At 42.5% G+C, this 18,736-nt stretch overlaps 1 protein-coding gene and 1 long non-coding RNA gene across 4 annotated transcripts in view; one reads left to right on the forward strand and one right to left on the reverse strand.

Annotated features, from left to right (window-relative positions):
- Window positions 1-18,736, reverse strand: part of Negr1 (neuronal growth regulator 1) — a 727,936-nt gene that overhangs the window by 414,712 nt on the left and 294,488 nt on the right. For all 3 annotated transcript variants that reach the window (XM_040751546.1, XM_040751547.1, XM_040751545.1), the window contains exon 2: window positions 15,720-15,952. In XM_040751546.1, the coding sequence (XP_040607480.1) occupies window positions 15,720-15,952 (233 nt within the window). The remainder of the gene's footprint in view (window positions 1-15,719; window positions 15,953-18,736) is intronic.
- On the forward strand, window positions 12,855-16,639 carry LOC121142265. Its single transcript, XR_005879241.1, has 3 exons — window positions 12,855-12,978; window positions 15,681-15,959; window positions 16,121-16,639. It is a non-coding gene; the product is annotated as an uncharacterized LOC121142265 (long non-coding RNA).

Below are 18,736 nucleotides of genomic sequence, written 5' to 3' on the forward strand. Positions count from 1 at the left end.
CTGCCTTGGCACATTGGAATTTTCCTTCTATTATCGTATCCTGAGTTAAATTCGAATTGTCTTTTTTCTAATTGTTCAGCACTTTCTAATCTTCTAAGATAAATGAATGCTACACAAAGTAGCAACAACAGCAGCAATGCAAGAGCTGGCATTCCTAAGGCTCATTGTTCTTGAGTCATTAATGCGCGGTTGCTAAGTCTAGTAACACAAAGTATTTCTTTTGAGGAAACAGAAATGAAGGCAGATGGAGCCTTCAACTGTACCCCTTGGTATTTGCAGGACTGTATTCTCTCAACTTGTCCCAGGGTCTCTAATCCCTCAGTGCCAAGTGCTCCTTTGTGAAGAGTTGATCACAATACCATCATCTCCTGCCATTAACATAATAATGGCTAAATTTGAAACAATAACATCCTAATTTCAACAATATAAGAAGATTGTGTGATATATTTCTGGCCCTTGGGACTAGTGTTTACAGGCAACCTACAGCATAATTCTGAGATGCCAAACCTGAGCAGAAATTAACTCTTTCCCTGCTAGACAAACCATGCCACATTTTGTGTCCATGAATGAGAGCAGTAGAGCACTATATTATTTTCCTTTCTTCATAACAGTCCTGGGTCCAGTCTCACCACAGGAAGTTTCCATCCATCCTTGATTTCAGCCATCAAAATTGAGCTGATGGTGTTACTAATTTGGCTAATTAAATGAATCCCTTTTCATCTGGCTCCCACACTGAACAGAAATGAAGGAAGCACGAAGCTCTTGGCTGCAAGGGAGGAAATGAAGTGGAAACCCCATTTGCAGGAAGTCATGGCGTGTCAAAAGGCAGTCTTCCAGAAGAGGCAAGAGCTGGTGATGTTGTCCACAAGGACACCTGAAAACCTACACCAGTGTGGAAAACACACGCTTTCCTCCATGATGAAAAGTTCATGAAAATGGAGTCCGTGTCAAGGGTACGTTTTTATATCGACTGTATGCTTGAACGACACTCTACTGTGGTTGGACACGTTCTCTTCATCTATAAACTTCTCTAGAGCGGGTGACACCTACATGGATGCCATTCCGGTCACTAAGTGCCACCATCCTGGGATCATCCCACCTTTCATGAAACTTCCCTTAGGTTCCCATTTACTGTTCAGGCAATGCACTGTCCATGCCTTTCATCTTCTCCACAGAAGGATGGAGGTGTAAGGACCACAGCAACCTACATACAGACCCAACCATCAAAGAAGACCATATTTTGGAAGCAGCACTACGGGGGCACATCACACACACACACACACACACACACAGAGCCATGCCATCCTTGAGCTTAAGCCATGTACATTAAAGCAAAATCTTAAGGAGAAGACATTGTTCTAGATACCAAAAAACCCCTACTCCTATGAGTTCATAGCAGACCATGCTCCAGGCCACAGGTGAGCCCTGGGAAGTCTACAGCCTGCTGACATTATTGCAAGGCACCACAAGCCCTCTTCTTCAGTTAAATAAATCACATTTTTTTTTCATTTGTCCAGACAGGCTCTCAAAGAAACTACATCCAGGAATCCTTAGTAGGTCAAAAGCTTCAAGGGTGATTTTATGCCACTTTGAAAGAATACACACAGAGCTTCTGCAAAAGCACTGTAAGAATGCTGTCTGTACTTTCAAAACATCAAGTGAGCTTTCTGCTTCCTGCGTTGTCCTGATATTTCAGTCTTGGTCACTCAAAGCCCTGTCCATTAACATACCCAGAGCCAAGCTCCAGGCCCTCCATTCTGCTGTTGGCTCGGAGAATGTTGCATGGCACACAAATTGCAACGGTCAAGTTGATCCACTAAAATTCACAGCATTTATGTCTATATTAACCCAAGGTCACTGACTCCTACACAGCCTAATTCAGGATTTTTTTTTCTTTTTTTAGATACAGCAAAACTGACAAAAATCGTTAACTTTGTGTCATCTCAGGAAATTAAAAGGTGTAACTGAGACATTAGTTTTACATGTATTGGTTGACACATGCATGCCATAGCAGGACACACATGTGAAAGGGAGATCACGGTTGGTAGGAGTCAAGAGGCAATTCTCTCCTACCGTGTGTGGCCCCGGGATGGAGCTGGGCTCAGCCGGCTTGTCAGCGAGCATGTTTCTTTATCTGTTGAGCCATCATCCCAGGTCTCACGTTCTCTTTCAGGAGTTACACATCTCTGGCCCACACCCATTCCTCCACTTGCATGGTCTGTAGGCTAGTTCTCACAATACCGTGCCAGTGATAGTGGTTGGCCAACTGGGACCCTTTCCTCGGGACTTTCTACCACACACTTATTCTACCCAAATCACAAAATTGACACACTGCTTCTATTCTAGGATCATGTGGAAAAAATGCACGTAGAATCACCTTTGACCCAATGTTCACTCTTTATTAGAGAACTCACCTGTCCTGCCAGCTGTGTATACATACACCTAATGCTGTGTTTTCCAGATAAGATGTTCAGTGTTACTGAGGTCTCTTTGGGATGAATTTCTTTTTGTCCTTCTTAGCATAAATACTTTCTATTTAGTTTTCCATCATAGCTTAGAAAACATCCCCACCACCATCATCTCCATTATCTTCATCATCTCCATTATCATCATCTCCATCATCACCATTATCAACATCATCTCCATCATTATCATCTTCATCATCTTTATTATCTCATCATCACCATCATCTCCATCAACATCATCTCCATCATTATCATCATCATCATTATCTCCATCATCACCATCATCATCTCCATCATCATCACTATCATTTCCATCATCAACATCATCATCTCCATCATCATCAACATCATCTCCATCATCTTTACCATCATCGTCTCCGTCACCATCACCTCTATCATCGTTATCACCATCATCATCATTGTCATCATCACCACCACCATTAAAACCACAGCCACTTGTTTACGGAGAAGGAAGCGATCAAAAAAAAATAGCCACTGCATTTCAATCGTATTGTAACACACTTTTGGCTAAAGAATCTACTAATCTCAAGTTAAATCTGCTTATTTGGACAAATATGTAGCTTTTCCTCATGGCACAACGTTTTCTTGTCATCTGCAGTAACTGATTCAACAGCAATCGAGGGACCTTCTGTTTGGGTTTGAGAAGACTGTTTTACAATTTCAAGTCCGTATTGTTACCCTCGTCAGTGTTGTCCCTCAGCCCCCCACCAGTGTCCCTCAGATCACCACCAGCACCTCCTCGCCAGTGTCCCTCAGACCCTCACCAGCATCATGAAGTCCTGTGAGCTGTGTGTCTGGGCCTCCCTTTAGTGGTAATCCTGTACTGACACCACTAATGCTGCTGCTCCCCACATCTGGAGAGCCTTCCTTGTCCCTACTTGTCCTCAAGGCCTCATCCCCGTTGACAGTGCGATGCCACACCTCCATGCTTCCTTAGTGCCTTTAGGATATTAAAGCCATTGCCTATTCTCCTTCATATTATTTATCATCATCTCTAAGAGTGACTTCCGAGAAGAGCCAAGACTTTCTGCTTTGTAGTTAAAATTTCTCTCTCCAAAAACATCTATTATGATTGTTTTTATTTCACCTCTGGTGCTCTGACTAGAATACCTTGAAAAAGGTAACTTGGGAGAGATGGGTTTATCCCTACTACAATTCCAGGTTACAATCCATCATGGTGGTGGGAGGGCAGGGGTCAGAGCAGCATGATCTTGGAGCATTCAGGGGCAGTGAAGAGCAGGGAGAAATGAATACAGAAAGGTCTACTGCTCTGATGGCTTCTACTCTCATGTGGAGTACACGGGCTGCTACTGCAGCCTAAGTTTTCTGGGTCTTCTCACATCTGTAATGGCAGTTAAGACAATCCCCTCGGGTAGGTCCACTGGTAGGCTAACCAGATCCATGCCATCTTATTGGAGACTCTCCTTCCAGGAAACTCTGGGTTGTCCAAAGTTGACAAGTAAACCAACCATCATGAAGACCCCTTGCAAAAAAAAAAAAAGTTGTCTACCACTGTCTCCATCCATCAAGTTATGTCACCTGGTCCCCTTGCATACTCATTCACTCCTTCATCTCCAACTCTAGGAGTCACACCTGAGTCTAAGCTCCCCGGAAAGAAACACTCATGTTTGTATGTTGTGTTTCAACACTTGCAGCAACGCCCAGCATAGGAAAATGTCCAGAGACTGTGCTGTAGTGACAAGAGTTCCCTGCCTAAATTCACTTGATCTCCTTGCCAGAGGAAAGTTCCCAATTGCCTTTCACCGATTTACCCACAAGGCCCAGGTGCAGATGTAAAAACTGATGGTCAGCCCCTAGCTCCCAAGGTACCGGATGATCACAATGTGAGGCCTTGTGGGGGATTATTTCCTAAAGTTGCAGTCAGGGTACATAATGGAAGATTTCTTTTTTTCTATTCATACCACATTGTATTTGTAGTTCAAACATTCATTAAAGATGCGACAGAAATGCTAATGATAATTACACCCAAAAAGGTAATAAAGAGACGCCCAAGGCTCACATAAATGCCAACATTTAATAATTATGCATACTTTTAGCTTTCCTCCCACATTTATCTTAATTTCTGGTAATTAGTTTTGTGAATCTGAGTTCTTAACATATGTGCACTTAATTTTAACATTTGTTTTTAGGTTTGTTTATTAGACTTAGGAACAATATATATACTTTTCATTGATGTGAAAGGTAACTATCTTTACGAAGAACAGATACCTACACAGAGGGCTTAGGAACATGCCTACTGAAGACGAGGCAGGAAGGAGGTACCTAAAAGATTACTATCAACCAGGAGTCATTTAGACACAGAGAAACAACCCAAGTATAAGTCAAAAGGGAACTGTTTTTCAAGTGAGGAAAGTCTACAAAGACAACGTGGGAGGGAAGGTCGGCTTGGGCTTGCTGACAGGAGTAGCTGACACCCCTGAAATCAGGCAACCTTCCTGGAGCCCAGAGGGTAGGTCTGCCCAGGGCCTCCATCCCTAGCTCCAGCCTGAGCTGTGCCCAAGGCAGGACGGACTGTCCAGTCAGAGCTGGGATCCAGGCTTAGCACGGGCATGCAGGAGCCCTACTTCTCATGGAGAAGGCCTCCTACCTGTCTCCCGCTCTGGGTAAGACTTCCAAAAACCAGAAAACATTGTAAGCCGGGGTCTACTCTTGCGAGAGAGCTTGCAGAGCAAAGGAATAGCAACAGGTGGGTCTCAGAAGTAGACAGAGGCCAGTGCCCAATAGCCTTCTTTAGTTTTAGAATGGAAAATTTGAGTTCAAAAAATACAGGAATTACTTCCAATTGCTCTAGCTCCAAACCTTAACATTGGTGTGAATTTATTGCATCCCCCTTTTCAAAACGTGCAATTTCCCCAGGAGAAGAGGGAGTATTTAATTTTACTAATATTTTAGTTTAACTTTATTGTCTATTCTCGTAAATGGAAATCCCTACGAATCAACGGGAGCGATGTCAACCACATTCTGATTCATAGAGAAAGAGGGTCACTCTCCGGACAGGGGAAACTCATAACATTCTCTGATGTGTTCTGTGAATTGGGAAGCTGATAGAAATGTCTTCATGTCCAGCTGTTCCTGACAGTTCCACAGCAGACCCAAGCCCTGGCTTGTGTTTCCCACCTCGGAGACACGGGTGCTGACAGGCAGGAGGGATGTCACCTCACACGAAGTCACTTGTGGCTTTTTCAGATATCCGAATGAAGCACATGGGGTGCTCGCTAAATTGAAAGCATCTTCCTGGGTACCCCGCTAAAGTGAGCCTTGTCGTTGTCCCCTGTTTTTGTGGTTAAAGGATCCTGCGGGTACTTCAATGGAGAGAGGGTTTATTTTGGTTTACAGTTCCAGGGGGGGATTGTAGCCCATCACAGAGGGACAGACACGGCTGTGCAGAAGTGTCTTGGCAGGACCAGCAGTGTCTGTCCCTCTGTGATGGCCCTTCATCCAGCGAGGCTCATGGCCCTAAAATTCTACAACCTATCAAAAGGTAGCAGCTGGTGGGGACTGAACGCCCAACACATGAGGCCATGGGGAACTGTACATTTAAAACCATAGCAGGAGGCGGTGTGCGCATTTGGAAGACCCCGGAGTAGGAGAAACACAGACAGGAGTGCACAAGTGGCAAATGGATTTCTGGAATGACAAATGGCTGGGAAGTGGTCCCTTTTGTCTTCAGCATCCTGTCCCCGGGGTTTTTAATCCATGTGCTCAAAGGAATCTTGCAGTAATGAGTAGGAACTGAAAGAAATTTTAATTGTTTGTCTTTGGACCCTTTCCCATGTAAATCTCTTCTTGTGTTTGGTTCTAGGGCCCTTGGATGTGACCTTTAAAAACCAACTCCGTTTTATTTAAGGCATTTTTTTAATTCCTCCTCAAAACGGCATTTCTAGGACATTTTGTCAAATGCTGGCATCTCATTTATTATTATTATTATTATTATTATTTTCTTTTTTTTTACTTCAATGTGCAATCACCAGTCTGTATTTGTGAACAGCTAAGGATTAGCAAGGGATAAAGATGCAGGACCCTGAGTGAAAATAAGCAAGCCAAGTCGTAAATGCAAGGTTAATCCCTTGAATTTAAATTTTTCTTGTTATGTCAGCATTCCTGGTACTAATGCCTTAACGATAGAATCTCTACATTAAGTCAGCTTAAGCAATGGGCTGGCATAATGCCATACCGGGAAGGGCAGGAAAAAAAATTAGAGTACCCGTGCCCAACTCAACAAAGGTGGCTGAATCCTAGCGTTCCCAGGTTGCCGTATTCTGCACGTTTGTGAGCTGAAAGGGCTCAAAACACTGGTTTCCCACACAACAGTCCAGTGAAAGGACAGGGCAGGGCATTCTTGAGCTGCGTGCTAGTGCAGCCTCTGAAATGCTAGGAGCAGGGAGACAGGAGCCACAGTTCTCCAGGTTTTCAGGTGAGTTCATGACCACAGAGTGCCTGGGACCCTCTGTGTGGGAGAAGCTGGCAGCTGGGCGCCGGCACAGCTCACCATTCTGAGTCCTTCCACTGCCCTCTCCGCATCACTAACCAGAAGACACTGAAGGGGGTAAGAGTGGACATGAGTGGGGACAGCAGACTCCAGGGCAGAGGTCACCCTGACCCTGCAAAGCGAACTCTGACAGTTGGCATTCGTCCTCAGCTTCCTCTTAAAACTGCACACAACAAATCCTCATTCGTCACAGATCACAAAGACATATAATTAGCAGATGCAGTTTTTTTTCCTCTCATGTATTTCCTCTCGTTTCCCCGCACCTCTTCCCCCAAAAAAGGCTATAGGAGGTCTGCTGTGCAAGATTTAGTTGAAGAGAATAGCAAGATTCTTTCTAATCGCCTCTGGTAACAGCTTAATTATCCGCAGGACTTGGGAAAGATATAAAGATAATGTTTCAGAGATGAAGCCGTGTTACCACGATCCTAGGAGAAGGCAATTTATTCTACCGACTTGGGTTTTTATTTGCTGAGTTTCTCGAAGTAAGGGCAGGTAACGTTTGGCAATGTTTTATTTATGCAGAAATTTTCATAACAGTAGTGCACTTTGCATTGGGATTTGACAGGTATAACATGGTTATTTTCCCTTTTATAGGAAGGAATTAGGATATTATAAAATGAGTGACAAAATAACCATCATACAATAGAAATGAAAAGCACAATATTACCACACCCCCACATGCATGCATGTACACATACATAGACACACAGATGCACACACACACACACACACACACACACACACACACGATGTTCTAAGCTTTAGATGCTTTCTAGGTCATGAGTCTCGGGAATTGCAATAAGCATCCATTTGCCATTAAAGAACTTTTAACGGCAGAACGTCTTTTTTGAATGTTCAATTACTTTTACATGCACTAAAGATTTTGTTTATTCCATGTGCATGACTGTGTGCCTGCAGGTATGTCTGTGCTCACTGTGGCCATGCAGTGACCATCGAGGGGGAAGAAGAAGCATGGGATAGGAGTTAAAGGCAGTGTGAGTCACCATGTGGGGTCGGGGAACCATGTTCTCTATAAGAGAAGTAAGCGCTTCAATTCCTGGGTTCTTTCTCCATCCCAAGTTCAATTACTTTAAAATATGTTCAAACCGTACTCCGAGATATATGTTATCTGAAACGACAACACAACTTTCCTTGGTCTCTAGACAAACAAAGATGTCATCTCTGTCTTCCTCTTTCTGCGCACCCACCACCAGATGCTGTGGCTTCGTTCTAGCTGAGTGACGGAAAGCTTCTAGAGAGGAAAGACACCAGCAGAACTTCCGACGAGGTGGGTGTGCTTGCTTATTTTTCTGCATAAGGGATTACATTTCAACTGAACATTTTACACTCCAGAGATGTACAGTGTCTTCACTTTTGTCAGTATAACTCTGTGGCTGTATTGCCCTCCAGACGTAGGTGTGTCGGATGAAACGGCAACACTAGACTTACAAAATTCCAGAAGTGTCTGGAGGTTTTATCCAAATTGAGAGCTAATGTTCATGTATTTAATGGCTGCTTACATGGAGCCTAATTGGGCAACGGTAACAAGCACTTTAAAATCAAATATTCCAACAAAGTCCAATGCAGGGATACACTGCCTTAGTGCTTACTCTGTGAAGCACCAGGCAGCGCTGGTGTGATTGGCATGCGGACGGCTCAGCATGTTTGTGAGCTCACAGCAAAGGCAGCAGTGGACTCACGTGACGCAATACAGGTGAGAGATGCCCCAAGCCATAGATTCATCGCAGACTTTGTTCTAGAACTAATTTTTTTTTGGTCACTGCCCATTCAGGATCCGTTTGAAGTCTGCAAAGTTTCCTCGGCCCCTACTCAGTTACAGGACTCAGGATGAGATGTGGCAGGCCCCTCAGAAAGCTAAGCTTATAAGAAGTCTCACCACCATGTGGTCACTTTGTGTACGGCAGTGGTTCTCAACCTGTGGGTTGAGATCTCTTTGGCAAACCTCTATCTCCAAAAATACTTAGGGTTCATTATGAGTCATAACAGCAGCAAAATTGCAGTCATGAAATAGCAAGCAGGAGTGATTTCATGGCTGGGAGTTACTCCCCACATGAGGCAATGTACTAAAGGGTCACAGCATTAGGTAAGTTAAGAGCCACTGGTGCATAGTGATCAGTACATTATGGATTTTTAGCAAGGCTTTTCTAATATCAGAGCTTTTGTGCAAACTAGCTGTTGAGTGGGAAAATATGATCACTGCATTTACAGAGGAGGAAAAATTTTGTAAAAGAAACGTATCAGCTATTGATATAAATCCTCTCTTTCAATCTTGTTCTTTTATCTCAATTATAGAAAACTAATGCCTAATAATCCTGCTTTCAAAAACATAAAAGAAATAATACTTAGAAGAGAAGGAAAATTTAGCTTGTGGATTTAAACCAATGTTTAAATAAGGATTTTACTAAAAATAGTTCCATTAACTTTTTTTGGTGAGTTGTTCAAGTTAAACCAACAACTCCAGAGAAGTAGATGCATTTGAAGAGATTAAGGAGAAAGTTTCTTAGAAGCTGGTCTGGGCAACCTGCCTTACAAGCATAGCTATTCTCACAGGGTAGGTTGTGTGAAAGGGAAGCCATAAATGTCAACTAAAATGCTTTAAATTTTAGTAGTTATGCAATATGTCATTGCCTAAAAATGCTAGCTCTTCATAAGTGTGGAAGATAGACCTGAGCTTAACTGTGGGGTTTTTAAGGGAATGTCTGCTGAGGTAGGGTTCACAAATGTACTTAAAAGACATTTACCCAAAGTGTCGTGAGTGAAGCTTCATTTTATGAACGGTATATTGGTATCAGGCATGACCCCAACATCACAGCTCCAAATATTTCAAAGTATTAGATATTTCCTAGGAGTCAAAATACCTTGGAGTGGAGGTGGGTAGGCTGTCATATATAACTCCACTATCTTATCATTTCTGCTGAACTGTCAGTATGATGATTTGATCACATTACAGGCAGAGGGAATGCACAGACATGCTGGTACAAAGAAAACTCCATACAAATACCAGAGTGTCATGGCAGATGCATCCCCAAGTATTCACTTGGAGTTAATCCACAAAAACGTCTTTGTCTTGGGTCTATTATGTAGCTACTTGATCTTTGGGGCATGCCCTGAGGTCACATTGCTTAAATGTAAAAATATCTGGGGTTAAAGAGATTGCGTTCAACAAAGTTATGAAGTAATTAATTCTTTTTCAGCTATTTGACTATGTGCTTTTATACTGAAAATATTGTCTTCTTTTGGGAATACTTTCCATTTCTTTGTGTCAGGTTATAGCCAAACCTGGGCTCCTGGGCATGAATGTCCTTTATCCCATTGTATAAACATGAAACTTCAGAGTGAGGCTGTGTAAGTGCCAGCCATGAATGTAGGATCTCTAGTATTTTTCCTCATGCTGACAAGTTTTATCTGTGTCTTCTTGTTAGTTGTAGAAAAGTTTGAGATATTGGCTGCTGCAGAGGACAGCATGCCTTGTCCTCCTAATGCATCCAGTGTTTACAGCTACTGTGTGAGTGCCAGGGAGTCCCTTCCCATTTGAGTCTACTGCGGAAGGTGGTCCCTGGTTTGCTCTTTATGTATCTATCCAACCGAGAACAAAAAAGTGCTGTCACTCTTCCAGGTGTGCAAGCTTTCAACATTCACAAAGGGTCATTTGCATTGAGTTAAGAAGGACTTTTCTCTAAGCAATATGTGTTTTTATCCATGTCCTCACATGGTAATTCTGTTCTGATGCTCAGTGGTTAAGTATGATTTTAAGACACCTGCGCTTAATACATGAAAGAATCACTGAGATATGGGAGCCGCTGGAAGGTCACCTGGACATCATTAGTTTCTAAGATTTGCTTCTGGATTAAGAAGATAACCAAAAGGTATCTATGTGTGATTATAATTGTATTTTATTGGATTTGCTTGTTTAATTTTTTACTTCCCTGCGATGAAAGGCCCAGGGGCTGACACTGTACATGCAATGTTGATTACTGCTAGGATGGTCCTGACCACCATAGACTAGAAGATTCTCTGAGATGCTGCTTTCTCACTGAATAACAGGATCAGGGCACCAAGAAAGTGTTAAACCTTATGGACCATGAAATGAATAACTGGTCTTGTCTTCCTCCCTGTATTGACTGCTAGGAATTTCAGGGCTAAATATTTTATAGAACTCTGATGTTTTATGATGTAGGGTCACCTCTGACTACCCCTCACTCTCACTTTCTTTATCTTGGTCCTCTTTCTTCTCTTTGTTTCGGAAGCATGAACACCTCTTTATAAGCCACTCAAATTCCCTTCTGTAATAGAAGTCTTAATAATACATGCTATTTGAGTTTTCTATCTTTCCACTTTACAAAAGGTGTTTTCAAGACATTGTCTCAGCCAAGCAGAGGCCTGCCATTATTGTAGTTTTGGATCTTGGTGTAAAAATCTCTGAAAGAAGAGAGAGCCCATGGTATCTAATGGGAAGACCCTTGCACCTGACCATGGTGACAAAAAGAAAAAAACAGAACGGCAGAGACAGGAACTAGAGCTGCTGTGTGCACAGGACAGCGGCCAGCTGCTTCAGAAAGAGCTCTGAAATGACACTGACAGGAGAGTTATCTCATAGTGCTCTGCAAGCAAAATATATTGTACCCACTGCCTTAAACCAGGAATTGACTCCTAGGTTTTCTAAGGAGGCCCAGATGACTGTGGACTGGAAACTTACCTCAAAAGTGCTTATCATCAAGTGCTGTCTGCTGACCACATTCCACCAAGAAATCAGAGAAGCCCATCAGAATTGCCTCATATCAAGTAACATAGGGTTAATGTGTTTTCAAGAAGACACCTAGACTATATGTCCCTGAAAGGGTGATTGTTAATATTATTGGAAAGTTTGAGCAGACTGACAAGCCCACAGGTGATTGGGTGAAACAGATGCATGGTACTTTTATTTTTATTTTTTAGTGATGATCAGATCATGAGGGCTCTGATTGGATGGCTCAATGTATCGATTATTTATAACATTGTGAAATTCTTGGGAGATGATGGGACTTGCTTGGTGAATGTGAGTAACTGGGTGTGTCCTGGTGGTGTGCATCTTATCCTGGAACCTGTCTCAAACCTTGTCCTCTGTGTCCTTGAATTCCATTGATGGGAATGGTTTTGTTCTACCAAGACACCCCTCACAGTGAGACTGATCAACCTTTGAAACTGAAAATTCAAGTAATTCCCCCACAAGCTTTTCTTTGGTCATTGAAACGAGTCATTAATGTGGAAAATTGGCTCCAGGAGTGGTATCATTTCTTCACTTTAGAAGTTGTATAAACTGTTTAGTAAGGAGGATTTAGAAAAGTTTGGAGAAACAGGCAGCCACTTGCAGCTGATGGAAATAGATGCAAAGACCCACAGACAAACATTGGGTGAAGAGAGAGCTCAAACTGGAGATGTCCATTGGGTCCCTGCCCTAGGAGCCCAGGAAACCCAGTGGAAGAGAGGAGGAAGAAATGTAGGAACCAGAGGAGTTAAGGAAACATTTGCCTTTAATGCATCACATACTTCCCACCATGGTGGTCTGCTGTCTCTGAAATCTTGAGCCAACATAAGTTGTTCTTTCAGATACATTATGGTAGGGAGGAACGTAATTATGTATGAGGACTGTGTTGGGCGATCAAATTCCATAAATGCCCACATAACATAGAATTTCTTTGAGTGTCCTTTTTTAGCATGCATAGTCTTCTCTTTGTATAACAGGGGTGAGGGTGGTTTTCTAGGGAATTGCTGAATTCATTGCTAAGCGCCTTTCTAAAACTGTGTTTTAAATCTAGATCCCCTAACTACAAGGCTGCCTAGTGAAAACGAGCTTTGTTTGTTCACAGGTGTGTGACAGAGGCAATGGAAGCCTTCTAGCTTCAGTTGCTCAGTTTCTTTACCTTGGTGAATGAAGTTACAACAAATCATTTGGGAAAGAGCATATCCTTCCAAACTGTCCCGGTAAGCCTGAGAGCCTATGCCCATCCGTTTATTTCTGTTCATCGAGAAGAAATGTACCTTAAGTAGGATTAACATTTTATGGCATTTATTTAGTTCTTGAATTGACTGACAAGCCTATTAATGTATTCCATGAGCTTTATTACTGTAATTGGAAAATGGCCCACATGCCAATCAACTTATAATAAGTAATTATGCTCATAAATACTGTAAAATTATTAGCTTTTAATTTGATCTCGTGACATACCTTCAGAACAGTTGCATGGGGTTTTCTGTTTCTAAAGGAACGAAATGCAGTGACAAGCATTTGCTGAGCACACCCTTAACCACAGAGAAGTTCTTGACCATCAAAAGACCTTCAGAGGCTCTCTGAGGAGGCATGCAAGCTCTGTGATAGTGCTTAACAGTGTAAAGCAGTCTCTGCAATAAGATGTTGAAAATAAACACCAAGGGGATTAAATGGGCTCCAGAAAAGGGCATCTGTCCCGTTGTCTAGTTTATACATAGAGATGTGACATGGGAAGGCAGAACGAAATTGCGATGCATTTCATGTGGAGAAGTAAAGCAGAGAAACCTACAGGTTGCAAAGGACAAGCCAATGTCACATTTGACTGGCTCAGACATTGTCACCCAAATACTTCCTCTTGGCAAGCTGACTTGCCATCCTTGTTTCTGTTTGTTGTTTTGTTTTGTTTTGTGTACTGGAAATTCAGATCAAAAGGAAAAGAAGAGGAAAGATTAGGAAGAGACCAGAAAGGAGATATGTCTGTGCTCTACAATCCCATACCCACTTCAAAGCCAGATAAAACCTAGTCCTCTGGACTCCTGCAATAATCTATGCGAAAAGATGAACTTGGCTGTAGATGAATGCCTGTGGTAAAGCAATTGCCAGAACATTGAAAAACCTGTGCACGAAAACAAAACAAAAACAAACAACAACAACTAAAAAAAACAGGTAGAAATTTGTGAAAACCTTCTTTTGAAGACCACTTATCAACACAGAAAACTACAATTTACAATGCAGTGATTTGGTTTTCATTTTAAACTGTTTCCTTAAAGCCAATTGTGTAATTAAGTTTAACCTCACCATGAAAAAATATTTAATAATAATTGAAGTTGTTTTTGCATTGAGGTTCATATGTTATATGAGGGAGTAGCCAGCAGCTTGGAAGGTTATAGATGAAAACTGCTAGGCCCATGAACTAAATTCAAATCAGCCCTGACTTACTGAAGGAGAAACTTGAAGATAAGAACACTGAGTCTCCCATTCAGCTCCATCGGGTACCCAGTGCGTGTGCCTGTCATGGAACAGAATGCTTGTTTAACTAAGTAAAGGTGGATTACATTTGCTGATGCTGCAAAAATAACTGCTTAACTCTAGGCAAATATGCCTTGCATTTGTTTATGCTGCATTTGTTTAACCATATAAAGGTGTACTGCTTGCTTTGCCTATGCTGAATTTGTTTAATTATATAAAGATGTGCTGCTGTTTTTCCTCACCTGCCTAAGGGACCTGATGGGTCCAATAAAAAGCCGAATGGCCAGTAGGTAGGCACAGGAGGGATAGTCGGGGCAGGCAGGAAGCAACAAAAAAGGAGCCTGCCAGACGAGGAGGGGGAGACAGGAAGGCAACACAGGGTAGGTTGCTGAACCTTGAGCAGTGCGCAGACCAATAGAAATGAGTTAATTTAACCTAAAAGAAAGAACTAGCTAGAAACAAGCCTTAGCTAAGGCTAAGAGTTCTTAATTAATAATAGGTCTCTGTGTCACGAATTTGGGTGCCGGTTGGCAGTCCAAAGAGAAAGCCTGCTACACATGAGTAGGCCATGGCATCCTTCATCTTGTTATTGCTGTCACTGGTGAGTATCACAGCATCATTTTGAGAATCCAGAAAGCAAGCTACTTCCATGCAGTCAACACAGACAAACTTAAGAACGAGCATAAAATGCAAAAGTATGCATTACCTCCCTCCTCAGATCATGGCCATGTGCTTTCTATAAAGTTTGCTTTGGCAAACATGGGCTCCCATGAACGTGCAACAAATAGGTATTTGCAGATAACTAGTTGACTAGCACTGTTACCAGCTGAAGTTCAATCAGACAAGGGCACTGGGAAATAATCTTCGCAATCACTCTGCATTTGTATCTAACTTGAGTTATTCTAGAAAGCTACTCTTTGCATTGCCACTCAAATGTATGTAGAAAAGCAATGTGTAGGAAGGCTGGGGGAGGTGGCTTTTAGAGTTACCACCTACAATTCACAAGGCTTTCACTTTTCAACTTATCTGCTCTGGGTTTTTAAGTATTTATTTTAATGTATCAATTATGGGTTCTCCAAGATTTATCTCAGAGATGACTCAAGGGAAGATATGTAATATATCATATACAAAACTCATAATGTGGCATTAATGGCCTTCACTTGTTCTTGTAAGTGGGGATTCCTGGATCTAAATAGTCATTACCCTTTAATGGAATCTAGAAGATTCCATTCGGAGGATAATGATGACACGTTGAATATTGGTAGCTGCTTCTGAGTCATGGCAATATCCAAGTTAAACATTTCACACACAAAGTTTCACAAGGTAGCCCTTCTGCAAACATACACAATTTTCTTTTGTTATCTTTCCTTTCCCTTTCTTTCTTTCTTTCTTTCTTTCTTTCTTTCTTTCTTTCTTTCTTTCTTTCTTTCTTTTGTGTGTGTCTTAGCAATAGACATTCCCCAGAGCCTCATCGGGAAACACTCACCTTGCACGGTTAGGTGAACCTGCATCGTCCTCGGCGTGTGTTGGGTCTGCACAGAGCAGGTGTAGGGGCCATCGTCTGTCACATCAACATTCTGTATCTGGAGGCTGTAGTCTCTTTTATTCAGTGTGGAAATGGAAACTCGAGGATCCACTGACCACTTGTCACCTCCAGCAAAAATGATACTTGACCTGTTGAGCCAGGCACCCTTTGAAGCTCCATCCTCCAGATAACACCTAAATGGTGAGAGCCAGGGGGAGGGGGAAAAAGAGGGGAGAGAAGGGAAGGAGTGGGAAGGGGAGGGGGAGGGGGCATGAAGGGGAAGGGGAGAGAGAGAGATAGAACTGTTAATCAAAATGAGAATGAATTATAATATCTTTGTTCTGTGTGTCCTTTCTGCACAGGGAATAGCCACAGATCATCTGATGTAGCATGCTCTATTCAGGAAATCTTAAGCTAGGGATGCTCATCCATCCCGGATGCACAGTGTAATTCTCTCTGTGAGATTTAAATTTATTGTGCATGTATATGCCTGTGCTTCAGGTCAGAGCCGAACTCTCGTCCCGCTCTCTCTGTTTACACAATGCTTACTAAATATAAACAAAGTCCACACAATACTCTTCTACACGAGATGAAGTTTCTTTGGCCTGTAGGAGTAGAGGAGGTCTGAGTGAGACACCTTTGAGCCGGTCTAACGCTGGGTAAAATGCACCAGCTATAGAAAGCATAAGAGCACCACGAAGCTGATAACCCTAAGAAAATCTGCTCAGGATCAAGCTTTTCAAAATCTACTACGAACTTAAGTTTATAAGATATAAGCTCCTTGTACCGAACAGCTGCTGTCATCAATGTATGACTGATACTAGATTTCACTGACAAAACTGTGTTGGTTTTTTTCCCAATAAGGTGTTGACTAGGTTTTTTTCCCCCACAGGACATTCACTTATCAACAAACTGCTATAAAACCCCTATTTATAACAGGAAATGTGCATGGTCTTTGTTCTCTAGAAGCTGCCATTTGGTAACACGGACAGGCAAGAAGTCTTTTGAGACGCTACAGAGGATTGGATGTATAGATGAAATTTGACAAGGAGTATAAGAAACCTAGGGACCTCTGGCCCAGAGAGGGTATCGAGGATGGCTATAGCAAGGTTTTACAGAAGATGGGCTATCTGAGATGTGCAGGAGGGTGTGGGAGTCACAGTTGCACAGGCAGCCCTCTGAGAGAGCCATCTTCACAGAAGAACAAATAGGCAAGAGGTGGGGAGCAGGAGAGACGAACAAACAACAGGACTGTGGAGACAATCCGGGGATGGCCAGTGAGAATGAACTTCGTGACAGTTAGAGCATGGTACAGGGAAACCTGAAGCCAGTTACCCCATGTGAGATTCCAGAACAAGACTCAGAAACACAGTCCTATGTTCAAGAGATGGCAGCGGGAGGAGACAGGAACAGAAGGCTGGGGTCATACGCCAGTGATTTTGCTGAGGCCTGAAATTCCTTGTTTCACTTTGAAAAAACAGTTCTGTTACAAATTAAAGACTAGTTTTCTTAAATGAGTACAAAGCTCTGCTACAGGAGGAGAACACATGCATCTGAAAAGTCTGACAGCATTTCCACAGAGCACCTTGGGGGATTGAACACGGGAGTCTGAGATTGCTACAAAATTGCAAGCTGAAGGCAACTGGCAGCCACTACCAAGTTTATGAAACTAATCAGGGGGTGAACAAGGAACAAGGTTCCAGAAGAATCTAATTTGCAGTCAGCTTCCCATCTACAGCATCCAAAGCAGTAGGGGTTGTAAAGGTCATTTTTAATTGAAAAGCTTTTCCTTATGTATTTAATGAAGAAAATAAAACCTCTTTAATGCTATAATTAAACAATTGCAGTGTATTATTAATTCTTAATAATGTACAGAAAGAAGATAGAGGGGACAAATTTCTCATTAAACAAGATCATATCCATGCTGGTGTCAGGTTGAACTCTCTGCATTTATTAAGTGAGTTACATCAAGTGCTTCTTGTGTGACCTCCGCATTCCCCGGCATTTACATAGTAGGGTGCTTATCACAGTCCTGGAGTCCATGGCTTGCTACACTCTTTATCCCTAGAAATAAATTGAGATGTGTAGATTAAAAGACTTCCCCCAAGACACTCCATGGGTAGGTGGCAGGATTGTATCTGCAATGAAGTCTGTTTTTAGTCCCATCCGATGCTCTTCCCCCAGCAATGCGGATCAAAGACTTAAAACATTTCAGAATGGAAAGATTAGAATGTTGTGGATGTTACTGCGAGTAATTTCTTATTTACTTAACGTGACAGACTGCTTAACCTGTCTATTCTAAAAGAAGCAGAAAAATTAATTAGGGATGGGTATTTTGCCATGGAAGTCGGGTTTGGCCACTCTGCTGGGCAGCACCCTTTCTCTAGAGACAGGCAAAGCCTTGCTTGTATCTGGGGTCAATTGGACTCCCCACACTAGCTGGCACATCCAGACGGAAACTTTGTCCCTTGTTCTGGTGCCACAGAGAATGCCAGAGAAGAATGGATTGGCCTTCGCCAAGGAGAACAGGGAGGGAAGGTTCTTCCGTGTGTCCTTGGCTGGAAGAGCAGCACTCCGTAGCTATCAATGGCTTCAAACCCAATGAACGCTCTTCAGGGCACATGCATAGTAAGTTTTTCCAACGAGAGCCAGGCAAAATTGCGGCTTTTGGTCAGTTCCACGCAATCACAAACCTTGCTTCTCAATCACACTTAGCAGAACCCCACCAACAAGAATTACGGTATGTGGATTGAGGACAGTCAGTCTTAGGCCTGGTATGGGGCTTTCTAAAGCCACAGGGTGTGGGGAGTGAATGCATGCATCTTTAAGGTTAAGGCAGCGGCTTGCAAGAAATGCATTAAGCAGGCCAAGTCCCCCCTCCACCCCCACGCATACATTTGTGTGTGTTGCTATTTTTAGTATTACTATGTGGAGTCCTTGAGAATATCAACATTTCCTGGTCAAGCTTATTTGTATTC

Source organism: Mesocricetus auratus, unplaced genomic scaffold (genome assembly GCF_017639785.1).
Source record: "Mesocricetus auratus isolate SY011 unplaced genomic scaffold, BCM_Maur_2.0 Super-Scaffold_100009, whole genome shotgun sequence".
NCBI lineage: Eukaryota > Metazoa > Chordata > Mammalia > Rodentia > Cricetidae > Mesocricetus > Mesocricetus auratus.